This window comes from Polyodon spathula, chromosome 7 (genome assembly GCF_017654505.1).
Source record: "Polyodon spathula isolate WHYD16114869_AA chromosome 7, ASM1765450v1, whole genome shotgun sequence".
Taxonomy (NCBI): Eukaryota; Metazoa; Chordata; class Actinopteri; order Acipenseriformes; family Polyodontidae; genus Polyodon; species Polyodon spathula.
In genome coordinates, this window is record NC_054540.1 from 35,264,567 (window position 1) to 35,291,857 (window position 27,291).

At 39.3% G+C, this 27,291-nt stretch overlaps 1 protein-coding gene across 5 annotated transcripts in view; it reads right to left on the bottom strand.

Moving 5' to 3' along the window:
• LOC121318589 (voltage-dependent L-type calcium channel subunit alpha-1C-like) overlaps positions 1–27,291 on the bottom strand; it is a 378,812-nt gene that overhangs the window by 12,640 nt on the left and 338,881 nt on the right. For 2 of the 5 annotated variants that reach the window (XM_041255429.1, XM_041255431.1), the window contains 13 exons: positions 18,438–18,521; positions 13,231–13,278; positions 12,053–12,190; positions 9,569–9,634; positions 9,193–9,284; positions 7,826–7,985; positions 7,219–7,346; positions 6,397–6,493; positions 4,637–4,739; positions 4,376–4,477; positions 3,767–3,894; positions 3,373–3,507; positions 2,438–2,784 (listed from right to left, as the gene is read on the bottom strand). In XM_041255429.1, the coding sequence (XP_041111363.1) occupies positions 2,438–2,784; positions 3,373–3,507; positions 3,767–3,894; positions 4,376–4,477; positions 4,637–4,739; positions 6,397–6,493; positions 7,219–7,346; positions 7,826–7,985; positions 9,193–9,284; positions 9,569–9,634; positions 12,053–12,190; positions 13,231–13,278; positions 18,438–18,521 (1,628 nt within the window). Of the gene's footprint in view, positions 1–2,437; positions 2,785–3,372; positions 3,508–3,766; positions 3,895–4,375; positions 4,478–4,636; positions 4,740–6,396; positions 6,494–7,218; positions 7,347–7,825; positions 7,986–9,192; positions 9,285–9,568; positions 9,635–12,052; positions 12,191–13,230; positions 13,279–18,437; positions 18,522–19,027; positions 19,112–27,291 lie in introns of all 5 variants that reach the window. The other 3 variants (XM_041255430.1, XM_041255432.1, XM_041255428.1) reach the window with 2 other exon arrangements.

A 27,291-nucleotide genomic window follows, 5' to 3' on the forward strand; every position in this document is an offset into this window, starting at 1 on the left:
GAGCAAGATGGGCCGAATGGCCTCCTCTCGTTTGTAAACTTTCTTATGTTCTTATGTTCTTATGTTCTTACCCAAACATGGTTTTGCCTGCGACCTTTGACCTCTCCTTAAGTTAAAATGTAAAACTAGCTTATAACGCCTTACAAAGTGTATAGAGGTTAATGGTTACTATAGAACTCAGATAGGAGCCCATATATGTTCTATCCAAAAATCACCTTGCCTGTGAGTAAGTAGACTAAGGAAACACATTTTAGCACTAACCTGAACATCGCTTTGATGCATATAACCATTTCATCTAATACACCCGCAATCATCGGTATAAATCCACACTCTGCTGCTATAAATCATTTGGCATCATGCATCATTCAGCCTTGCTTAGCAAAAGCTTTTGCTATTGTACCATGTGGAAAGGACTTTATGCCAGCACTACATCTGTGCTTGATGCAGAGCAGGCCTCAGTGTGTCTTTTCTATTACTGTACCTTGTGGAAAGCGACAGGTCCATCATGAGTGTATGACAGCTAGAAGTCAATATACTGTGTTGCCGGCTGTGCTACTTACTGCTAACCATAAAGGTGTAGCAGTATGCAATGAAACCAGAATGGGCTCCGAGGCACATTACATGCCTGGTCATGCAGGGTCCAGTGTGGATCTCTTGGGTCATTAAAAGCTAGTGAGTAATTCTATCAGGCAGCCGTTCTCATAAAACAGCATTCGATACTGTGCTTTGCACTGACCATTCGTGGCAGTAAGTGTGGCACTTTTCATACAATTTAAATACAAAACACAACTTTATTTATCATAACAGGCTATTTGAGTATACTGTGCCCATCTTCTGAAATGGAAAATGCCACAGACATAAAAGTAAGGGAAATACTCCAGAAGCTACTAGTAACAAAACTGCTTCTGAAATGATCTTTTAAAGATTATATCAAGCAAGCCTGTGAGATACAATCACTGTTAACTATTCGAAAACAGTATTTACTCCACCCTTAAAGTAATTAATTAATGAAAAAGCTCTCTGTAGTTAGTGATAGGCTCACAAGGGAAGCTGTATGTGTATGAGGTTCTTGAAACTCACTTCCTTCAGAAATTAAGGTTTTAAGGGATTTTAAAATATTTTGTAATAAACTTACGGCTTGGTTGAAACATAATCAATTATGTAATCATTCATTTATTCAAGATTTATTTGAACTTTTAATAGATAATTTATGACTTAAATGTTGTATGTATTTTTTTATTAAATATTCAGTACGAGGTTATTGCTATAGTTTAGAGTTGAAGTAATATGGCGATTTGCCTTGGGACTGTCAATGGAAATTAGCCTACTGGATAAATTGAAAATACACTGCATCTTGTGTCATGTAAGATACATTTATGTTATAATTGTATGTGTCCCTGATAAATAAATACAATAAATAAATAAAATGGTTAATGTTGCTTGATTGAAATGATGTGTGAAGGTGCTTTCCTCTTCAAATCCAGTTCTAGCTGCCTGCCACAGGCATGTGTAACCCAGGCTAGATCAGTCAAGGTGTTTTTTTTATAGAACTAAGGGCCAGCACCATCTAGCAATTAGCTTCCTTTTGTTTTGCTGGCAATACATAACTGTGCACTAGATGGTGCTGGCACTTACTGCAGTCAGCATTCGGATATCCATTACCCAGATACACAGCAGCCGCGTTTTACTGTCCTTGAATTAAGAATAAAATCAATCCCCATTACATATATGTAACATTAATGCACTTGCTTCAGTCTGTCTTTATTGTGCACTGCAGTTACACATTGCTTCCTCCAAAATGAATGTGTGCGTGTGTGTGTGTGTGTGTGTGTGTGCAGGGCAGGGGGTTGTTTGAGTGGGACGGAGCAGGTTACAACGTGCTCACCTACATACACGTCAAATCAGATTAAATAATCAGATATGCATGTTTAACCGTCACTGAAGTCAAAATTTTATAGGGTCAGATATGTGAATGCTGATTGTAATATTAAGACAGTTGGCTGATCTAGCCTATATTACATATGTCTATAGTAAACAACTAGAATTGAACAAGTAAAAGCACACAAAAATAACACAAAATTATTTGTGATTTATTTGAGATTATATTAATAATTCAGTGTTGCTTGGTATTATAAAATGATGAGTCTAAATAGCACAATATAAAACTTTTTTTTAAATTCGTGGCTATACAAGGGAGTAGCATATAAAACTGTTGTACACTATAGAGTAATCCATATAAAAATTTTACCAGGATAATTGTTCTGCCATTTTAAAGACTGCTGTGAATTCCCTAGTTTATCCCAGTTTGCAATATGTTTAACATGTTTGCATTTGCTTGGCTAGCTTTACCATTTTTAAGTTTACTTTACAGTACATTGCTATGATTTTGCCATGGCCTACCACCCTAAACCTTTACAAGGGAAGACAGTTCAGATACCTCTTGGAGCTGAGTTGCCAGGCCGCCGCCCGCAAGCTGGCTGTCAGGGGGGCACCTGGCCCATCCACGGTGGTTACGCTGCTCTGGTAGGTGGCAGGGCTAGAGAAGCAGCCAATAGCTGTGTTGTTGGCGTTGTTGATGTTGGCGTTGGAGCCTGGCGAGGAGTAGCTGCTAGGGGTGAAGGTGGAGTCGACCAGCTTCTCGTTGGATGGAGATTCCAGGTCTCCTGGGCTGCATCCCTCCTTGCTGATGTGCAAGGGCCGCTGGGTAGTGAAGGATTGCGGGAAGGTGTTTCGTCCATCGCTCTGGTAATAGTTGACATGGTTACCAAACAAGCCAACAGCTCTCTGTTTTAAAAAACCAAACAAGCATGTCAGTAACACACACACACATTATTAATCTTAGATATATACGATATCTATATATATAATATATATATATATATATATATATATATATATATATATATATATATATCATATCTATCAAGTTCAATCAAGTTAAAACTGCAAGAAACTACCAGTTTACTGCTACACATTTTTATTAACCCCTGATTTTCTCCCCAATTTGGAAAGCCCAATTATTTTTTTTCCTCACTGCAGCAATTCCCCATACAGCTCAGGAGAACTGAAGGTTTAGTGGGCATCCTCTGATCCCACCCAGGAACTTGAGAGCGGATGTCTGCAAGCTACCAGCCTCCGGAGGAGTCTACTCTGAGCTAGCTGGGTGCCTGTCTAGCAGGGTTTGCTATAGCTTGATGATGAGAAGAAGTCCATGACAGTTTTGCCTCCCTAACCCTTGGGAGCTCCAGAGCCAATGCTGTATGAACCTGTGCTGTATGTCTCGCCTTGCAGACTACGCGGCTGTGCTTTTACCGGGTGTGCCACTCCGGGACCCCCAGTGCTGTAGATTTTTAAACACAGGTCATTCTTTACCCTGGAGATATCGTCCTCCGACACAGCCATCACGGTCTCCTTCATGGCCTTCTCAAGCTCCTCCTCCACGGTCAGGTCCCCAGATATCGCTCTGCGGATCTCCGGCCCGATGTCATGCAGAGTGCGCAGGCCAGCCTTGGATACAATGCACACAACTTCAGATACAAAGCAGGCAGTGAAACAGGCCTACAGGTACATAGCATGCTGTCACAGAACCCAATAGAGTTTCAACCAAAAAAATTCAGCACCTGTGTTGTTCTATGGCGGCTTTCACGCATTCAGACATTAGCGAATGTTAAGTTTGGTGGCTAGTGGTGGGTTTTGGGGTGTCTCTCTCTAAGTTGCGTTGACTACGATGCAATATTACTGAATACCCCCTTTAATGGGGATTTACCTGCAAGGACAGAGAATTTTTCTGAGAGGGCTTCCCGACCAGCCCCTGCTCCTTACGCTTCTTAAACTTTCGGAAATACTCCTGGATCAGGAAGGTGGCATAAAATTTCCCAACCGTGACTTCATCATCTGGAAGGCAATATAAATGAGACCCTGTTACATGTCAGATGGTAAAATAGATGCATTTATTTTGAATTAATTAATACACCACTTGTTGGCGGTGTTTCTGAGTTATGGTCAGAGGTTGTTACTATCATGAAACTTGATCAACACAACCATGGAATGCAGCTGTATACCAAATGTTAAAACAGCAGGTTTTACAAAACTTGAATGCATGAGTTAATTAAAGAATAATTTTTTCAAAGTCTGTTTTGATTAACTGATAACGGTTCCAGACTGCTGTTGAAGAACAATCCCCCTTTCCAGATCAGTTTCACAAATATCAACCTGTATTTATAATAAAAACAGACTTAAAGAAATATTTTTCAAATAACTTAGCTTGTAAAATGGGCCCAAAAGTTACATCCCACTCTTGAGGACTTTGACGATATATGCAGAAACCACTAGTCTCTACAGTGCCAGCAACTGCAGGTTAATCTGCTGATCTCACCTCCTGCTGGTGGCACCACTTGGTCCAGGAGCTTCATGCTGGTCCTTTTCCAGATTTTCTTAATGATTGCTCTGAGCTCCTCATTGGCCTGGTCCAGGTTACCTGGAATAAGGTAAAAAATAAAACATGTTATAAGAAAACAACAAGGAAAACAAACAGCACATCTATACTGACAGAACACAGCACACTTAACAGCTACAGAGGAAACTCCAATAATACAGAATACAGTAGAAGAATCCTTATTGCTGGCTCTTATATTACCTTCAGTTTTTATCCGTAGTGCAGTTCGTACTAAAGCAAAGAGGGTAGCATTAAACATGACTGTGCCGTCACTGTTGAGAGGCATGTTCATGGAGACGAGCCGCTGGAGGAGAAGAAAGATGTGTCAAAAATAAAACCGGCAATTTGGAATGCTGTTTGTGAATTGCCAAATACTGTATTACAGTGCTTTGTTTTGCATTGATTTTCACTGATTTTCTTTGGTTTAGACACACTGCTGTACCTGCTGACACCGTTAATTTATAATGCCCTGACGTTTATATAGCAACTACAATGTAGTATAAGGACCCTTTCTGAAATACGATATTTTCACATATCCCATGGACCCCTGGAATCAGTTAAAGCAAATGTTCTACTGGGCAACAACACCCTTAACTTAACAGTTTCATAAGACCAGGCAGAATTGATTGTGTTAAAGATTCTTGTTGGCTTTGGCCTCTCTCTGCAAGACGGATACATATGTATTAGAAAGATCTGCTCTTGCTGTTTCTACAAAACAAATTATACATGAGTTTACTGTATTAAAGTTACAAGAAACACATTACTTTACCTTTGCTGTATACTGTTTTTTCCATATTACATATTACAGCAATTTTCTTTCAGCACGTTCCCAGTGGGGTTGATATTTTTGTTATTCACACGCCATACATAAGTAAACTAGGGAATTACATTTATTTAACTTTTACTCAGGAATGTTCACCAGGAGAAATAGCTTTATTCCTCTAAACATCGCAGTGTATCCAGTAAATGCTCCCCACTGAAACAAAGCTGGTGCTCCGAGTGGTGTATTATGGGAGCAAAAAAGAGGCAGCTTCATCTGGATACGCTGCAGTCCTTAGAAGGCTTTTTGTTTTTTTCCTGTCGAACGCTCCTGAGCAAATGTTGAGAAAGCTATTGCCATCCATGATGTGCTATTAAAAATGTCAAACTACTCTGCAATATGTTTAAAAATATAACACTGTGATACAGACAACGTGGGATACAGCAAAGGTAACATAATGCATTTTTTGCAAACTTTGCAGGTTGTTGTAACACTTTAATACTTTAAGTGCAACACGACGATCACTGCCAAGTTTACAAACATTTACTATTGATTCCTAACCTTGTAGTCCTTTGTGATTCCTAACCTTGTAGTCTTATTGATTCCTAACCTTGTAGTCTTATTGATTCCTAACCTTGTAGTCTTATTGATTCCTAACCTTGTAGTCTTATTGATTCCTAACCTTGCTTATTTTATACAAAGTAATTACATCTAATACCAAGGAGGAGGAGGCTCTTTTTGCACTGCGATTTCATTAATTAAATTATTGATTCAACTGTTTTATTCCTTATTAACTTTGCTTCAAAACGGACTGTTCAATATCACTTTCTGAAAGCTACCAGATATGATCTTCTGATTATCAGATGTCAGCAGTCCCACCCCATTACTGTGTGTTGTAGCCCCAGGATGGGCCCTATCCCATTACTGTGTGTTGTAGCCCCTGGACAGGTCCCACCCATTACTGCGTGTTTTAGCTCCAGGATGGGTTCCACCCCATTACTGTGTGTTGCAGATCCAGGACGGGTCCCACCCCATTACTGTGTGTTGTAGATCCAGGATGGGTTCCATCCCATTACTGTGTGTTGTAGATGCAGGACAGGTCCCATCCCATTACTGTGTGTTTTAGCTTCAGGACAGGTCCCACCCCATTACTGTGTGTTGTAGATCCAGGACTGGTGGCCCAGCTCAGGCGCTGCTTTACCTTGCAGGCAACTCTGTGAGGACACAGCTTCCCGAAACCCAGGGGGGGCTGGATTCTCCGCAGCAGAGTCACCACATCCAAATGTTTTATCCTTCCCCTGTGGAAAAGCAAATGGAAAATTACCACAAGCCAGCCTTTCCCTAGTTCAACCTGTGTAAGAAGTGTAAAGCCTTCTCAAGCGTGAAAGCACGATTAAAGTCCCAGCAGATTATCACTTGTAGGGGACAAAAGACTCTTAAGTAGTTTATCCAACCAAAAACATTAGCAAAGTAAAAAACAGAGATCAGCCATAATGGCCCTCGTTTTTATTACCAAAACAAATACTCTACAACCATAATTAATAAAAAAATCATGATTGCTTTGTTGTTTTAGACAGCTATGGCTTCTAAAGTTTCAGTTTTAATTTATCCAAACTTGGGTTCTTAAGCACTGGTGGCCATGATGGTAATTAAACAAAAAAAGCATTTTATGAAATAAATTATGCTAGAGATCTTAATCTATACAAGTGTGCTTATCTTAGTGATAAACCCTCTTCTTTTACTAACGTATATGTTTTGATTCGTCACGAAGAACAAGAGTTTTTCCACTTTTTCACTATTAGTATTTATCCTTATCTAGGAACACATAAAATTTTGTTTTGCATGTGATGTTAAAGTGTCTAGCACTGTACTGACAAATAAGTACAGTTATTAGACTACTGACGACTGTGTTCGCAAAATGAGGATTTTGTAAACGATGTATTGCTAGCCCTGCATCTTTCGTTGTAACGACTGGATGAGAGCAACAAGAAGATGACCATGACTTAAAAGAAGCAATGCTGACTTTGCTTCCGGGTCGTATTCAGCCCAGATCCTCTTGAACTCGTCTAGGTGGTGGGGTCCGAGGATTGACCAGTCTCTCGTCAGGTAGTCAAAGTTATCCATGATGACAGCCACAAAGAGGTTAATGATCTGTTGGAGGAACAAGTGTTCAGGATTGGCCAGTCACATATACACTTATCATATTTGTTTTAAAATAGCTACTCGATCTGCCATCAGCCAGGGCACCTCATCAACCAATTGCACACAAACGCACTGTAGTCTCCCTTACTTTACCATCACCGAAACACTGAAATAAAAATAACTAAAATAACTAATTTCAATAATAGCTTCATCTTATTATCCTCCATGCTCCACTTTTATTGTTGTCCTAAAAAATGTAATGTTTTAAATTGCCAACATGTACAGTTTTTGCAGTTTACTACAAAACAATAAAGGGAATAGGAAGTTTTGAGGGCCCTCATTCAGAAAATGGGAACCCCTTATGGGCTGATCCAGTCCATCCATCCGCCTATCTGTCTGTCACAGACAGTACACATGATAACCGCCTTGATTTTCAGCAAACCTCTAGCATACACTCCCAGCCAATTTGGATTGCACTGCTCACTCACCAAGAAGGCGCAGAGCATGTAGAAGCTGACGAAGTAGAAGATGGCGAAGTGGCTGCCACAGTTCTCCTCGCTGCTGTGTCCCGGCTCCGAGCCGCTCTCACAAGGACGTGGGGGTTTACAGGCCAGCATGATCTCCTGCCAGGCCTCTCCTGTGGCACACCTGAGGTGGAGAAGGGAAGGAGCAAGGAATCTTTAAAAATGTAGGATTCAAATACGAAATGGGTGGTACAGAATTAGAACAGGCCCACCAAGAGAAAGGCCCTGGTGTTGTAATAGACTCATTGCTGTCAGCAGCCAGACAGTGCTGGGGGTCATTTAAAAAGGCAAATAGAATCAGGGATGAAAATAAGAGTCCCACTGTTTAGCAGTTTGATCCATTCCTGGTTTTACTATGAGTTTAATAACACACACCTGCGTTTGTTACCTACACATACACTGTGGTCTATCCAGCTTGTAGTAAAACCTGGAATGGCTGAAACTACTATGTAATAGGAGTCTTAGTTCCAACCTTGAGAATGCTTGGATAGGGTATTTAGTCAAAACTGTAGAGTACAAATCAAAGGAGGCTATGATTAGGTTGTATAACACACTGGTGAGCAGCTAGAAAACTGTTCAATTCTGGTCCCCTCATTACCAGAAGAACATTCCTGGTTCCCATGGCCTTGGAGAGCACAACGAAGATGAACCACACTAACCCCAGAGTGATTTATTTCAATTCACTGTGTTCCTGCAAGACCCAACCAAATATTGAGATTAAACAGGTACTAGGAACCAGGCAAAGACTGATAGGCCAAATGGCCTCCTCCTGTTCTTACATTTTTATAATATTCTTATGAAAGACACACGTCTTAATACAATCACATTTTCTAAGGAAACAAGCAAAGTGAAATCAAAATGACTTCATATTAAAAGGATAAAAGAAAGGTAAAGCCAAATTACAGCTTATAAAATATGAGTGGCTTAAGTTATTTTATTCACAAAAGGTCCTATATTAAATCACATTGTCAGGTTGCTATTGGTTAGTACTCAATAACTGTGTAAAAAAGGGCAAAATACTTTGTTTTGTGTTGAGTAATTAACAAACTGTATTCCATTTCATTAATACCCAACAGCTTCAAAATTCTTAAAGGGAATTACTCGAGTACCGGCCCAGCATTACTGTACAGACAGAGAAACAAGGAACATGCATGGTCTGTGTCCATGAAATTCTTCACAACAGTCCTTGACTGTCGTGTTTGCATACATTCACTACACACTGGGCAGGGAATTTACATTAGCTGACCAGATTGGAGCAGAGGCAGAGCCGGTGACAGATTCACACAATCCCACAGACGCTCCTCACAAACACGCTTCACTATTGAAAGCACCTGAAGAGCAGCAGCACAGCCTGGGGGAAGGTTTGGAAGTTGTTGTTTCTGTCAATAGGACTGTTGTCCCTTAGCGCAATCTTACCAAACATCTACAAGAAGAGAAAGACAACCGCTGTAAAATGAAAATAACACAAGCAGGTACATTTACACAAAATTATCCAAAATGGAGTTCTAATTCACTTTATGAAAACTATGAACCCTGAAACTCCACAATCAGCATCCCTGCATTTTACTAACAGTTGACATAGTAGGATATTCAACAGTAGCAGGAGAAAGGCATTCATTTTATTGGTCCTCCCCACCCCACTGTCCCCTCACAGCAATACTGCTGATCTCTGCTCGACAGGAGCTGGAGTATCTTGCATTCACTCACCTGCATCCCAATCACAGCATAGATGAAAAAAAGCATCACTATGAGGAGAGCTACATATGGCAGGGCCTAAAACGAGAGAGGCAGGGCGAGAGTGTTAGTAAACTTTACATGTGGGTATTATAATATAAACGCTTTAGTTCCTGTGCGAATTCTTGGTTCCTATAGCCATGCAAATCTTAACATTAAAGAAAGTTTGTCTGTCAGTCTGTTCCTTCATGCATTTGGACCCCGCAGGATCCAATGCAACCAAACTTTGCACGGCCTCCTCTTTCATCCAGGGGAAGGTTGAGGGCTATGTTTGGATCCAAAATTTTGACCCCCGGGGGACTTTATTTATTAACTCCATTGCTGAATCACTACAGTAGTCATGTATCTCAAATTAAAGAAACCCACAAAACCAAAAAATAAATTAAGTTAAAAAAAGGGAAAGGGGTCCGAACGCATTGTGTGACACCAAAGATCGGTAACTTATAGGAAACCATAAGGCTACCTACTTCAGCTAGTACTGTATAAAAGAGAGTAGGCGCAAACTGGACTAAAAAAAAATGGCATACAGAGAAAGCAGGGTAAAGGCTATAGATGACTGGATGTGGTTACAACTGATGTTGGATGTTTTGACAAAAAAAAAAAAGCCTTTTGCCTAAAAGGAGGGAAGGAAAAGTCTCAGTTCTGAAAGGAGTGAAGGTAAAACTTATAAGAAACTGCAGGGCTTGATTTGAATAGCCAGGATAAGCCTCTGCTGTATTTTTTTTTCCACCTGCATTGCATTAACCACTTGGCTTTAAAGTTAATATTTATTGGTTTGCCTATTTAACAAATTTCTGTTTACCTCAGTTTTGAGCAAGTTTCTTCTTTACATTCATGTAATGCTTTTGGTTGCTGTTTCAACATTACAATTATTATATGTTACTATCCACCAGCACAGCATCTCCAGCTCAGTGAAGTAATGCAGAGTTGTGGAACATACTGCGCTTTCAAACTCTGGTGTACCTTTTCATTGACAGACTCCTGACATGAGTACAGCGCCCCACTGTGTACAGTTTCACAATGGAAATGTTTGGCAAAGTGCCCTGCCCCTGGGCTATTTATTTGTGTTGTATGTTACGTGTAGTATGTTAATGTTGGTGTATTGCAGTTGGTACACGGGATATAATACGGGTTATGAACATGAGTAATTTAAAATGTATATTTGCATTTAGGCACGAAGATTGCACAGCACTCCATGTGCAGGTAAAGCATAATAATATGCGAGTACGGAAAATTGCACTAGATTAATTCATGTGCAGTTGTACCGAGACTCCAACTGAATGACTGATTAGCAATCGAGTCTCAGTACAGCTGCATTTTCACTCACTTGGGGTTGTGTGTTCAGTGAGTGCAGAACAGGTGGGGAGAAGGAGAAAACAAAGAGAAGTAAAAGTAAATTAATTTAACTCACTGTTTTTGTCTGTTTGTCCGCTGTTTGTTAGTGTCTGTTTCGTTTAGTGTTAATTTGTTTTGTTTGTGTGTTTATTTTGGCCTCAAGTGCCGTGTGCTGTTTTTGTTCAACCTTTCAGTATGTTCATTTATTAAATGCTGAGCGCAACCAAGCGCTCAGCTTTACCAAAACTCCACATCTCTGTCTCTCCTGTGTGTTACTGTTCCGGGTCTGACGTCACTACTCAGCCAGCCTTGTGACAAAATGCAAGAACTGTTTTAAATCTGAAACCTAGGAATGAATTTGTAACTTGCAAATCTACCGTTCTGTCCTTTAAAAAAGAATAACAATGTTTGTATTTTTTGTGTTTTTTTAATATATTTGCATGTTTGCCAATACAGTTTTGTTCTCATGTATTACCTGTCCAGACAAAGAGTTTAATTTAATTAATGTTTAAATCTCTTACTATTTATCATGTTGGTGGTTTGTTATTAGGTCATGTTTTAAGTAATTAAAGGTGACTCAGAATATAATAAGTAATTTGTCATGATCGCCACCCACCCCCGTTTTCTTTTAACTGCTGAAGGGAGATCGTGTTGTTGTACTAAAATCAGCCTTAGGGGCTGTCACATGCAGAACAGAGCAGAGAGGTGGTTGGTTAGAGGACATGCAAGCTGCACCGTCTTCAATTATCTTGTACAAGTCACTGTACAAGCTTTCCACAAAAATAATTGTAACAAGTGACTGTATTTCTCAGTGACTGTTGGACAATCGTGGAAAGCAAAGCAACTTGGTATCTTTTAGTTTGAGAGCCATAACTGGAAGTTTCAGAGACCGCTGAGGATGCCTGATCCCTAGTCTGCAACTGAAATGCTGGGACATCTCAAACCATTGGCCTGTATGGGTCAAAAATGGTCCAGGTCAATGAAGATATCATGGCTTTTGGTAGAAAGTGTTTTCCTAGGCTTTGCAGAGAAGCTATTACCAGTCTGCTTGAGCACCCTGCAGCACAATGTGGTGCCTTGCTTGAGACCACCACATCTACAACTGCCCCTAGTCCTCCTCACCTGGAAAGACTTGATGAAGGTCCACAGCAGGGTCCGTATTCCTTCTCCCCGGGACAGCAGCTTCACTAGTCTCATAACCCGGAAGAGCCGGAAGAAGGTGATGGAGATCCGGGAGTTGTCTTCGGTGTTCTGCAGCCCCTTGTTTTTTACACACACACAGCATTGGGTTACCAGGCAAGCAATAAAGGTACAGCTTACACTCTGAACAGAGAGCTTCGGAGGAAACTGAACCAGCAGAAACAATGTGGCAGTGCTGGCAGCTTCAAACTAAAAAAATGTCAAATAATTGAGATGGCGATGTAACTTATCAAGCTCTACATGACATAAAGCTCAGTTTTGGGGCTGTATACACTGATTTTTGAGGAGCACACAAAGTATTGTTACTTATTATTATTTGTTCAGAGCGCTCTGGGGTGATTCATTGAAGTAACATCCAATCAGGTAGTTGTGCAATTGGTCAATTAATAAAATGACGGACAGAGACACTCAGGTACAATAGAAAAGAATTAATGTATATGCTATATAACCAGTCTAGCAAATTCATGTTCTTTCATTTTAGACTTAGTGTGCTTCATGCTACCAAGCAAAAATCTCTTTTCACAGTCTATGTTTAACTGTGTTATAGCTAATGAAATCGTTCCATAAATATTATGTCTTGAACTTCCATTTGCCATGTATGTAGTTTTTAAATAAACACATGGTATGTCCCCCCACCCCTTTCTGTCATTAACCAACCAGCTGCTTTCTCAACTGACTGACAGGCTTTGTTGCCAGTGATATGTACCAAAAGGGCATGCAAACGTTATTTGACCTAATATGGCACAAGATATCATTTTTTTAAATGAAAATACATGTGAAACCTACATAGGTGTTCATGACAGGTACGATTTATGGAAATTCATCTTTTTTTTTTAAAGCCACCAGTTGAAGACACATCAAAACAACAGGAGAAAATGAACCACTGTGCCACAAGGTGAGCAGGGCACACAAAACAGCAGAACAGGCGGGTCCACCGCAGCCAGAACGAAGAATGCCAACAGCACAAGTAATGTTAGCCTATGTATGAGGTTGGCACGCGCACAGTCAGAGGCGGCATGCGGTGTGGTTGGCGTGGGTGAGGAAAGGGGTGGAGCTAGAGTAACAAAGGGGGGCGTAGCCAGGTTACCGTCAGTCCGTACCATTGGTCTTACCATGGAGGAGTGGGAAGACGAGGCGGAGTCAGCTGGCTTTAAAGAAAGGCAGACAGATAAAAGCTATAGCAGGAAACCTACAGCAAGAAACCTGAGCATTTCAAATGCTTCACCCCTATAAAAACTCATCTGAGAGCCTGGGGGGTTCATGTGCAGGGCTTTCAAACTAGAGGTTCAGTTCTAGTTTTTCAAGCTTTATAGTAAAGAAATACACCCAGCAATTAAGCTGGGAAGTTTGTGGGTTATTTCCATACTTACTGTACATATTTCATTAGATAGTTGTTTGTATGATTAAAGGAACACTAACCAAAGCTTTAAAATAAATTTTGCTAACCTTTTTATTGGCTTTATTAACATTGTTACTGGTCCCCCTTTTAATATGCTGAGATGTTTTTGGTTCTTCACAGTTTTAATGCTAATTCAGGATCTGGAAATATTTCAAACACAAAGCTACAGCTCTGCATCTTGGTACCTTTGCTGTAGGTCACATGGTGTAATCACAGCTAGACCGCTGGAGTGACACTGAAATGAAGAGGTAGCAGGGGAAAGGCAGCAACTTTTCCTCTACAGAATTGTTTTTGAAATACTGCATCTGAATTTTCTGCTGTATGAAATACAACCCAAAATATCAAAAGCGGGCCAGTGAAAATATTGTTAGTGCTAACAAGAGGTAAGACAATTGATTTTAAACCCTTGATTAGAACCCCTTTAGCAGAGAGGGTTTGACAAATCAACCTTTCTTTAAATTTGAAAGTTAGTAGGGGACAAATAAGAGATATTGTGTTTCAAAAAGCCCTGGGCATTTTTAACTAATAGTGAGAGATGACACATTGGAAAATAACTGTATTGTAAGGGCTTTCCTCTGTGACAGGGAGGGGATGGATAGGGAGTGTGAGTGCTGCTGGACCCCCTCTCTGTTTTATACTGTAAAGTGTTGAGAGTGAATATTACATCTAGCATTTCCATTCTTAAAGTACATATAGTTAACAAAATAATAATTTGAGTAAATCTTATCTGATATGGCTTGCCATCACTTTGAAGATCTAACACTTTCCTATATAAAAGCTCCACACATTAGAATATTAGCATTTGTAAACAGTAAATCTGGTCTTTTGCACCCTTTCCCATGTTGTACTTCCTGTTGAAGGAACGCAACCGACACAAGTGTGTTGCTTTTGGGAGTTTGAGTTCTTGTTAAGATCAACTTCCTACCATCATGTGATCTTACAAAGTTCACTGGAAAGTGTAGCATTAAAAGTATCTGCCAGTAGCATTTGATACATTCCCTTCAAATAAATGACCATTAAAACAATGGACAAACCCTTTACCATAATGTGTAATTTTTCACATGGGAAGTATGAGAAATACAAAATGGTGGCATTTTTATATATATATAGTATATATATATATATATATATATATATATAGATATATATAATATATATATATATACACATATATACACACACAATATACAACACATATATATATATATATATATATATATATATATATATATATATATATATATATATATATATATATACACACATACACACAGTGCCTATAGAAAGTCTAAACCCCCTTGAACTTTTTTCACATTTTGTTGTGTCAGTGCCTCAGAGTTTCATGCATTTAAATGAGGATTTTTTTCCACTTATCTACATACCATACTCCACACTTAAGGGGAAAAAAAAGTTTTCATTGAGACTGAAAGATTTTTCAAAACTGAAAAACCATAATTGGATCATACTTGGTGGAAATACCTTTGGCAGCAATTACAGCTATGAGTCTGTTGGAATAGGTCTCTACCAACTTTGCACACATTTGCACACCAGTATTTGACCTTTCTTCTTTACAAAACTGTTCAAGCTCTGTCAAGTTCCTTGGCGAGTGTTGATGGACAGCAATCTTCAAGTCATGCCACACATTTTTGATTGGATTTAGGTCGGGGCTCTGAATGGGCCACTCAAGGACATTTAACTTTTTGTTCCTTAGGCACTCCAGTGTAGCTTTGGCTGTGTGCTTTGGGTCGTTGTCATGCTGAAAGGTGAACTTCCTTCCCAGTTTCAGCTTTCTTGCACAGGGCAGCAGGTTTTCCTCAAGGACTTCTCTGTACTTTGCTCCATTCATTTTTCCTTCTATCTTGACAAGTGCCCAGTCCGTGCCAATGAAAAACATCCCCATAACATGATGCTGCCACCACCAAGCTTAACAGTAGGTACGGTGTTCTTTGGGTGATGCACTGTGTTGTGTTTGTGCCAAACATAACATTTTGCATTTAGGCCAAAAAGTTTCATTTTAGTTTTGTCAGACCACAAAAGTTTTTGCCACATGCTACAGAATCTCTACAGAAGTGTTTGTTTGCATACAAACAGGATTCAAGGTGGGCTTTCTTGAGTAATGGCTTCCTTTTTGCCACCCTACCATACAGGCCAGATTTGTCGAGTGCTTGGGATATTGTTGTCACATGCACACTTTGACCAGTCTTGGCCATAAGACACGTTGGTTGAGTCTTTTGAGTATTTGCTTTGAAATGCACTACCTAGCACAGGGAAGCACCTGGAAGTTGTGAGGTAGGATGTGTAGATAAATGAAAAAAAAAAGTTTTAATGCGTTTTATTTCCAGGCTATAAGGCAACAAAAGGTGAAAATTTTGAAACGGGGTGTAGACTTTCTATAGGCACTGTACATACATACATATATATATATATATATATATATATATAATATATATATATATATATATATATATATATATATATATATAAAAAATATACATGTTACTATCATTATTTTGTTACCATCCTGTACTTTAACAACTTTAACCATTATAATATGTTTAAGAAGTAACGAATAACAAATCACACTGCATTTCGTAAACCAACACCTTCAGGTAACCCCTGGCTTTTAAACTCAGTGCTTGAATTTTGAATGCAATATAACTCTACTCTTTTACACAGAAGAACATGGCGTATGTAGGACCCTGTATGAAAAAAAACTACTGAATTTAACAGCAGTTTAAGTGCATGAGATAGGGACCTGTAGATTTAACTTATTGAAAGTACAGGACTGATGCTGCAGAATGTATGCATAGTATTCACTTGCATAGTTAAAATATATGGCACCATTAAACTGTAGTAACTAAAGGTGTAGTCGCAGAGGTGTTAAATAACAGTTCAAAAATGAAATACTAGTGCAGCTGTTTAACTGCATGTACACTGTAGTTGTAATAGAATCAGAGTGATGCTAATTTGTATCTAAGTCCTATTTCAGGTAAAGAGAGTTTACTATGCAGTTGAAGTTTAACTAAACTGCATTTACATTGAAAACATACTACACTTGCAAAGGAATAATAATGTCCATTTGCAAATTCTTTTTACATCATGTCAATATGAAAGACAGTTCCTTGGTGCGAGACTGAATGGGGGGGTCTCATGTACTGTTGGGTCAGTTCTCAATTGTTAGTGGATACATACAAACATTGAATTAAATTATAGTTGGTCTCACAACCACTGAGCTCACTCACCATCTGGGGCCAAGATTTACAGAGTAGAGGTTATGAAACTGCATCTTGTGTCTCCCATATTGGTTCTAGCTTAACAGTAGCTTACTTCATGATGCTCACTGTGCTTGAGATGATGTCAGTTTCCTAACCTCCTTTACTCTATATAAACCTGGCCTGGGGCTACCTAATGGCTTTAGTTGGAAGTACACTGGGTTCAGATTCATCTTCACCATTCGTACAAATGCAGCAGGACATCATCAGTCAACAAGACACAAGATCGAGCAAACATTTTTAAGAAGCATCTGCCGGTTAATTATTAGCAGTGTTTCTCAGTCTGGCTGCAGGTAGACTAAGGGCCAGGCAGATGCTATTAGATACACATACTGTAACCACAGAACAGCAGGCAGATCGACACACCAACCAGACACAAAGGTAGCTGTGGGTTTATTCCATTCAAAAGATCTCTATTAGTGCATTGAATTTCTTGAAAGTACTATCAAATTAAATGCAAGGGGCTATTTGAAAAAAAAAAAAGGAATAAAAGAATATAAAAATGATAAGACCATGCAAAAAAAAAAAAAAAAAACAAGTGCATGCTGTATAGCAGGCGAAGGCTGTCGTCCGCTTCCGACAGCATACGTGCGTCTTCCACGTAAAAGACTCGAAGAGAAACCACAGAAGCTTCTCTTTGGTGTACTTACGAAGATGTTTGTTGGTAACACTTTTCAAGAAAAGTGTACATCATGTAGTAGAAAATCTGGGGAGTATAATCATATTAACGCAGCAGCCCGTCGTTATTTTAAATAAAAATATTATATATATATAATATATATATATATATATATATATAATTTACTTTCTGGACTTCATGAACTGCCTCAGTTTAAAGGAGCTTACAATATTCAAAACAAGGTTACACTCATATGTGGGCATCAGGGAAAAGCAGGTCACCATGACCTACATTTACAGTACTGTAAATTACAGTAACTCCTAGTAAGTCAGAACTCGTGTACAAGTGGAGTACCTTGATAAGCCTAGATTCTGATACCATAACGCCTTTTACTTTCTCAGTTACCTCTACAGATCCATTTCAATGAAAATATGTTACCTTTTCTAATTATAATTTGCAGATGTTCCCTTATCCTGCACTGCTAATCCTAGCGGCTCTATAACCTTGGTCTCAATAAGTGAGAGCTTCAGCACGTCCACTTGGGTATGTTTTTAAACCGAAGAGATGGTTTACAGAAGCAAAGTGTATTTGTATTTGTTGCGTAATATAACAATAACTAACGAGAGTTAAAATGACTGTGTTTAGTTAATCGTTATCAGGCTTGAGATGCAAAGTTAAAAAATCTACAGTTTGCTACATTTTATTCTACATGTTATAGCATATTCAAAATCTGAGGAAGTACATGTATATATTGAAGGCTTTGCAGAAGTGACTTTTAAAAGAAACAATAGCACCATCTGTTGCAGCAATGCAGTACTGCAGTCTTGCTTTCAGCAGCAATGACCTGGGTACTGCCATTCACATCCTGTTATACAGTTTCATTCATGCCAGACGGGTTATGAAATCCCAAACAAAAGGGGAAAGAACATTGCGAAAACAGTGCAGCAGTCCTAGCTCGTCTCAGACAGACAGAAACTGAGCTGCAGGCACGTTCACGCACAGGAGCTGTCTACTTACGTTCACCTCGGTGATAGCTATATCAACAACGCTACCGACAACAATTAAGGCGTCAAATGTATTCCATGCATCACAAAAATAGTGCTGCATTGGACAAAAAGAAAAGACAAAAACAGAGAAAAACAAAAAACAAAAGGAGAGAAGAGAAAAGAATAAGAAAAGAAAGAGGTTACCAGTAATTATTCTTTAAATAAAAAAAAAAAATGGAAAAAAAAAAAACACAAAAATGGACCTTCATGCTATTATCTGCGTTAGCCATGAGTTTGGAGTCAATTGGTTAGTCATGGTGTGTTTAAGTCAGTCACAGTAATGTAAAAGAAAATAACAAATACCAGCTCACTCTCGCGCGACGTCCTACCTTTTCAAACTTCTACCCACATTGTATCTGTTTTAAACCCGATTTCACCAGAGCCCCCTAGAGGTGCCAGCTCTTGGCCTGGCTGCTGGACCAAACGCATGATCGGTAGGAAAGGAACGAGAACTCTTGATATAAGATACAGAAGACAGCAAGAAAGAGAGGGAAAGAAACAGAGCGAAAAAAAGAGAGAGAGAGAGAGAGAGAGGTGCGAGAGAGGTAGAGGTATACTCACATTGATTTCACTCAGTATGACGTCTATTATGCTGCCAATAACGATCAGGAAGTCAAATACATTCCACGGATCACTAAAGTAACCCTATATAGGATGAAGGGGGCAGGTGAAGGTAAAAAGGCAAGTTAGATCAGGCATCATTAGTGGTCACAGGTTTTTTTCTTTAGTTTTTCTTTCTTTCTTTGGCCTCTTCTATGGCTAGACATATTGCTCTCACACTGGGATAGCTTCCAGAATCCAGGTGGTACGGTTCAGTCCAGTAAGAGGCACCATGGTGCCTAGATTCACAGCATCTGATGGGAACTACTGTTAATATGTAGTCTACACTCCTCTCAGTTTAAAACACATTATAGGACAGCACTGGAGAGCTGAGAGTGGTGTGTTTTAGTGCTCATTGGTGGGGTGTGGGGTGATAGTGCTGGAGAGATGAGAATGGAGTGTTTTAGTGCTCATTGGTGGGGTGTATAGTGCTGGAGAGATGAGAATGGAGTGTTTTAGTGCTCATTGGTGGGGTGACAGTGCTGGAGAGATGAGAATGGAGTGTTTTAGTGCTCATTGGTGGGGTGACAGTGCTGGAGAGATGAGAATGGAGTGTTTTAGTGCTCATTGGTGGGGTGACAGTGCTGGAGAGATGGGAATGGAGTGTTTTAGTGCTCATTGGTGGGGTGACAGTGCTGGAGAGATGAGAATGGAGTGTTTTAGTACTCATTGGTGGGGTGACAGTGCTGGAGAGACGGGAATAGAGTGTTTTAGTGCTCATTGGTGGGGTGTATAGTGATAGTGCTGGAGAGCTCTAATAAAATATTTACTGCAGGTATGCCATAGTAACAGCCAGCATGGTACTAGTTAGCATTAAAGTATGTACATTTGTTGAAAGTACTCAGGACTGCAATGTTGCATTTTACTCACTCAAAATCCATTTTACTCACATAGTGTCTAAATTGGAGAGTAAATTACTCAATGACCCAAAACCTTATCTGGAGCGCTGGTGCTAGCATAGCAAAAATGTACTGAAGCATGATAAAAATCATAGATACGTAACAGATTTTTTCCATTGCGCAGTAGTGGCAATGAGGTGTAGATTATACCCCTGATAGAAGGTTAAGGGTTCTGTAACATTGAAGCAGTGGGGGAGGGTTAATAATGAGGTGTTCAGCAGGGTGGCAGCACTGGAGAGACATTCTCTGAGCTGAGACACACAAACACAGCACGATCTGCTCATGTTTGCAATGATATGGACTGCTGCCTCCTGAGAACCAGCTATACTCGTTCAACTTTTCTACCAAAAAGAATCTAAAATAGCATCTATCCTCTTTGTTTAGACATACATTACAATATAGTACAGAAGTATGGTCCATAATACCTGAAAAGCTTGTGTGTGTAACAACATAAAGTCACTTTATCAACTGCCTCTGCAGCATACTACTCTAATATTTCCACAGTGTTTGTGCAAGCTGTCCAGTAGAAGGTGACCCACAGCACTGTAGTCAGCATGTGCTACAAAGCCAGAAGCAACTAATTCTATTAACTTGTGGTACATATCTAGAGCTTTAAACTCATTTTAAATCTTTAGGGTCTGCCCAATGTTAAATATTTTTTAATTCAGGCACTGTAAGAGACAGCCCTGCTTGCATGGCACGGTTTGAAAGAGGAGATTCTGGGCTTCAAAATGGAGGACCTATTCATGTATTTCTGGAATTGTAGCCTGGCACTAGAGAGCTGTGAATGCCAGTGTTTTGCAATGTTATTGCTGTGCTTTATAACAGACCTACCTTGGTGCAGTAAACAAAAAAGAGAAACGGAGACGTCAAAGGCACAAGGATCTGTTTTCCAATACACATACATTTGTTTTTTGTCTTAACAGTGTTTGTGGATCAGACGCACAAATCAGCTGTCAGTGTTAGGTTGCCATGGTCATCACATGAATAGCTTTGAAGCCACAGTAAATAGCTCCATCTTGCACCACATGATCAGGGTCCCTGGCACGAATAATTTGATGTGTTTTCAATTTTTCAATTCAATTTCAATTTGGTTGCTTTTGGTGCCTTTTGTATATATGGCCATAATTCTAAACAATAAATAATGTTTTTTTTCTAAAAAGCGTCTCTCTTTTTCTGTGGTCTCAGACTACTTAATTTTTATGGAACCCTAGTGTGTGCACATTCATTTCATGTACTGTATGACATGTACCTGTATAGTTAAGGAGTTATAGCCACAAATCTAACAACAGCAAAAAAACCTGGCAAAAATAGCTTGGACTCGGGTGAAGCGCATCATCAAGAAAATATACTGGAACAAAACAGTCACTTGATTTATTTTTTGGTTAAACTAACTAGGTAAATGTTTTGGTTTGTTCTGCAGTTCACCACGTTGGAATAAATCACCACGTAGTGAATAAGAAACTTCAGATTAGGGTTGAAACCGTGATATTATCAATCATTAGTTTGGTCTTGACTATTTACTGTACTGACAAACTGTAATCAAATGAATGTGGATAATGTTGTTTCTAAAAAGGATCAACGCTGCTGCTGCTGAGATTTGTATTCCTTTTTCCTGTAGACAGGAAGGGGTACAATGCCATGTAATTAAACAGTGCATTCAAAAAGATGCATTGGTTTATTTATACATTTAACTGGGCTACGGAAAACTACTTAATTTAGATGCTTTCTATTATAAGAGAGAACAGCCACATCACTTTATTTAAAAAAAAAAAACAGCAAGTGAAAAGAGCGTGCAAGAAAATGGAAAAACTACTTACAAGGGGAAAATTTGCCATGTACGGGAGTTAAAACAAGTACAATTACTGTGATTACTGTGATCATTTTTAGCTGATAAATCGGTATTTAAAAAATGGACCCTTATCGCCCAAGCCTACATCACATCATACAGTAGTGAATTCCTTGGTAATAATGGCTGCCTATGCTGCTGCACTCTCACTTATTCCATATATTGGCTAATTCCAGCACACTCATCTACAGTACAAATATAGTGTGCACAGCCAGTCACCTGGTAGTATATACGTGGGTATCTGTCCAGTGTACCTCATTGCTGTGGACCCCTGTTTCTTGAACAGCTTGCACAGTCCTTATTTATCAGTGACAGGTACAACATATTAATCTTTCAAGCAGTGCGTTAAAGATGTAATAATGTAAAAAAAGGAAAACTAGGTTAGTCATTACACTGCAAACAATGGTAGCTCTGTAAGGAAGGAAGAGTCAACAGATTAAACGTCTCAATACATTTTCTTAAATATCACATGTATTATGGAGACAGGCAGGGTTGAATTGGAGCATGAAAGTACAGCCCTCCTATAAGAGAAAGTCACACCGCAATGCAGTGGTGAGAGAGAGAGAGAGAGAGAGAGAGAGAGAGAGAGAGAGAGAGAGAGAGAGAGAGAGAGAGAGAGAGAGAGAGAGAAGAATGTGGCAGGAAGAGGATACCTGACAGGAAATATCCTAGAATATAAAGTACAAACTGACCTTGACTTCACTATCAGGATCCAAGAACAGAGATTAATGTTTTAGCGGCCTACTCATAACGGCTAGCCCACACTTCTTGCAAACACCAGCCTTGTCATAGAAGTGACATGTATATCCTAATCACCGTTACAGGCATGCATCCCACTACTGAGAAGAAAGGGCCTTCTGTTTAAAGTGTTTCTTTTATTAATTGACAGTCTCACTGGATATGAAAAAGCTGTATATCCTGTAAGTATGCATGTATCTTTTTGTAATAAGCAATACAAAATATTGTTATTTTTCATATTTAAAATAAACCTAACTCCTTATAATAACTTCACTGTGCATTCTGTCTTACAATAGCAGTTTTAAATAAAATGGCATTCCGTGGATATTTATTTACCAAAGTTCGATAGCAATAGCAAGCAAATATACTGCTGTTCCTGCTGTCAAGACAGTCACCTCTTGTCTCCACATCACAGCTGGGAATGTTACCAAGCTACTAAACACTGAAGTCAAGGGCTCATCCTGGGAAGTTTCCATCTACACTTGTGGTGCACCTAACCAGCAAAAGCACTGAGGCAAACTGAACCCAGCCTATTTCCCTCTCTAACCCCAAAGGGGTGCAAAGGCCAATGCAGAGCTCCGCGACACTTTCTTTCTTTCTTTTTTAAACATCAGCATGTTCACTGTTCCAGCACACATGCCGGTGTAACATTTTATTCCCCTGATGCAGCTCCTATTGCAATTGCACCCCAGACATTAGCTCTCCTCAATGAAATCACTTAAATAATAAAGCTCAAGCGAGGTGTTAAAACACTTTTTTAAAATGGCTTACAATTTGCTTTAATTGCTTATTTAGTCTGAATATAGCAAATGCAATGCCCCTCGAGATTTAACAAGTTGCTAATTTACAAATTTGGAATTCACGGTTAGGCCACGCTGACAGTATATTTTACAAGTACTATATTAAACAGTAAAAGGGCTCTTCACTGTTCTCAGTATTTCACAGTTTTTTTTTATGTGTAAGTCAGATAGTAAAATAAACTATATTCTGTTTAGGCACAAAACTCCGTAATAATTATGAGATGTGTTTTCTTGAGTTGAATTGCTTTCAACAAATACTATATATAATTGTGTCTGAAATGATGGTTTTCAGCTAATGTGGTGTAGCTGCTTTTTCACAATGAAATTTTAGTGACAAACAACCAGGACAAAGGAAAATGTAAACAATAACTTTTACTTAGAAAATATCTATAAGGATGCATGCTTTTTTATACTGAAAACTGGTAACAAATTTTGACAGGGAAGCAAATACTGATGTCACCAGGGGTGGCTGGTTAACAGTGTTCCCTTGCTCTCCGAACCACCAGTCTGTTATTAATGAATTGCGCTTCCCTTATTCTGAGTGATGTGCATTTCATTTCTCCCCTGTCACGTGACACTGGCACATCAACAATGCCATTCATCCCATCTGTTTAATGGGCTGAAGCCGGGCTGTGCTCGCTCAGAAATGCGAGAGCCCAAATTCCACCGTGCACAAGCGCTGCAGCAGCCAGCTGTCAGCCAGGACTAGCTATGATTGGCTTAAAAACGTCTGGCTGGAGCGCAGCCGGTTGGTGATCAGGCGATCAATGCATGTGCCAAGACAACAAAGGCTACAAATATGAGCAGCATGACTTCGGCTCTTCTCAGTCTTGCATAGTGTATTACTTTGCAGAAGGAGAGAAAACTTTTAAGCTGTTTAAATATTAAAATAAAATTCACAAGTCTAATTATCTTTGTCTAACTTTAAATTAATGCTATTTGTCTTATTTAACTTTGTTATTTTCTTAGTTTTAATTTGCTTTTATTTTGCGCCGTCTGTCCCTTTTTCTCCCGAGGATGCTGCTTTTCAGCAGTGATTTAACTTAAGCTCAGTATATCTTGCTGAGTTCGGCAATTTTTCTTTTTCTTTTATTAATTTCCCGACCACTACTGCCTGTTTGGGGTAATCGGTTATTAAATATACCGTACAGTATATTAATTATTTTAATATTATTGATGTAATATTTTATATTATTATTTTTTAATCTTGTTGATAACAGTCAGGCTTTTTTTTCTAGGTGCTTTTAAATTACTTTTTTTTTTTTCTGTTTGTTTGTAGCTGATCAGTCTTTTGATCAGATGCTGGTTCCTGAAAAAAAAAAAAAAATAAAAAATAATCTACTCCATTGTTAGTGTTTTTTCCTTCCTTTGACCTTAACTGTGACATCCATTTAAGGTCTTATTTTTTCCTGTTCTTGGTCTTTGAACTTGGGACTGATTTAGATTCAGGGACAACTTAAACACAATTAAAATTTCAGGTGTGTTTTAGTTTTTTAATCTATGTTTTTTTTTTTTTTTTTTGGTATATTGCCAGGTTTTAAGATTCTAAGTTAATTAAAAAAAAAAAAGAAAAAAAAAAAGGACATGAATACAGTAGAATATTTGCTTGCCAATAATTTTGATATAAATGAGGAAGTGCAGAAACTGCAGATCAAAATGTTGGGACCCAACAGACAATAAAATGAGTGCAGGTGAATAGTGACTTAGGACAGGCATACACTCGAACCTGTAACGAGTTGTGGTATAAGCTTAGGCCATGGGGTTGTGCAAGTGAAAACAACAATGCACTGTTTTGCTTTCCTTGCCTCCTTTTTGCTAAGGCTCGGGGTGAGACTGATGCAGCATGGTCAAGAAACAGAGTTACAGACCTGCAACATGTCTCCTCTAAATCAAAAAAACATGAGAACTCAGGAGTTCATAAGACATGTCTAGGTATGTTAGGGAGCGTGAATATTGCTGTCCAGCTGAGCACTGCTTATCGAAATGCCATAAAGAAGCACAATGAAGAAGTGTCTAAAAACCAACATGTGGCGCTTGTGAATTTACCCTGCAAGGTTATGATGAATCATCAACATCTTCCAATCCTTGTGTGTTTCTTGTGTGTAGATTTTGTTTCAAAGCTTGATCAGGCAATGCAAACACACTTGAGGAAGGCCACAGTCGTTAAAGGCACCCCTGAGACAGTTCAAAATGAACCTTCAGGCTGCATGTTAGAAGTTTGCAGGGAAAATATTGTGAAAGAACTGAAACAGACTGATTATGTCGCTAGTCAAGTTGATGAAACCAGTGACATTACAAATATTTCCCAAAGTGTATTAGTTTTTAGGTACATTTTTCCCAAAACTGGATGTGTTGTTAAGCAATTTTTTGGGTTCAAAAAATAAAGTGAAAAGGCTAAAATAATTGCACAGAGCCACGATGGCGCTAGTGTAATGCATGGCGAGATTGGTGGGGTCAAGTTTCAAGTTTCAAAGGCTCAAATTGTTTTCCAGACCCTTTCTGGTTTTTCTACTTTTTTCTCTCAAAGAAAACTGCTGTTTTGGATGCAGTTGTAAAGAAAAGACTACCAACTGCTCCTCAAACCAGGTGGAATTTTCGTAGTGGAGCAGTGAGGACAGTGTTTGAACAGCGCGATCGCCTGCTAGAGCGTTTTCAAACAATTAGTGATTCAGGAGACTTTGACAGTGTCACAGTTAGAGAAGTTAATAGTTTTTTGCCAGAGCCTCATGGACAGAGTTTCTGTACTTCCTGAACTTGTTCCAATGATGAAGGTGGATATTTTGTATGGGAAACTCCAGGCAAGGAATATTACATCTGTTGATGCAAATGAAGCGGTCACTGAATTTGTTCAAAGCATTCAGGACATATGGGCATCTGTTAGAGTCCTGGAATCCAGCATCTCTGAGAACCTGCCACCAATCCCAAAAAGACAAAGGGGCCCAAATACCACTGAAGATTATGACACAGTTGCCTTGCAACTTTGTGACATCAATATCTCTTTCATGTAAAGGAACTGTTTGCCTTCAGAAAGCACCTTGTCTCTGCAAAATTGCTGCAGAGTGACCGTTTTGATGAATATCAGGCAGCTTCCCTGGACGATGTACTAGAGGAAACAGTTCAAGCATATCCAATGCTTAGTAAGACTTCCTTATGCATTGACTTTCTGGAGATTACAAAACTACTGAAGATAGTTATTACCACTCTGATGACTACAGCAGAGGAAGAAAAGTGTTTCTCAACACTGAAGCGGATACAAACCTTCCTGAGAAGCAGTATGAAAACCAAATGATTAAATGCTTTAGCCATATTATCAATTGAAAAAGACATGATGGCTGACATTCCTTACTTTAATAATAAAGTAATCAGGGTCTCCCGAGTGGCGCATCCGGTAAAGGCACTCCACGTGGAGTGCAGGATGCGCCCTATAGCCTGGAAGTCGCCAGTTTGAGTCCAGGCTATTCCACTGCCAACTGTGGACGGGAGTTCCCAAGGGCCTCTCAGGCGCATTCTCAGGCCTGCAGAGTGAAAAGAAGCGGTCAGCTGACGGCACGCGCTTCAGAGGACAGCACGTGTTCGTCTTCGCCACTCCCGAGTCAGCACAGGGGTGGTAGCAGTGAGCTGAGCCTAAAAATACAATTGGACATTTCAAATTGGAAGAAAAACAGGGTAAATTTAATTGGCGACTACTAAATTAAAAAAGAAAGAAAGAAATAAACAAATAAAATCAAAAATAATAATTGAAAAATCTGCCATGATAAGACATTGCAGAGCAAATTTTTTGTATCGCAACAAGAAACAGATCCACTGGACCCCACACCTCTGGACCTCACCCCCCCCTCATCTGCAACTGAGGTGTGAACACACAAAATTTTGGCCAACAGCCACCACTGGATGTTACATCAGGATAAACACTTTTACCTAAATCCACTGAGCTTTTAA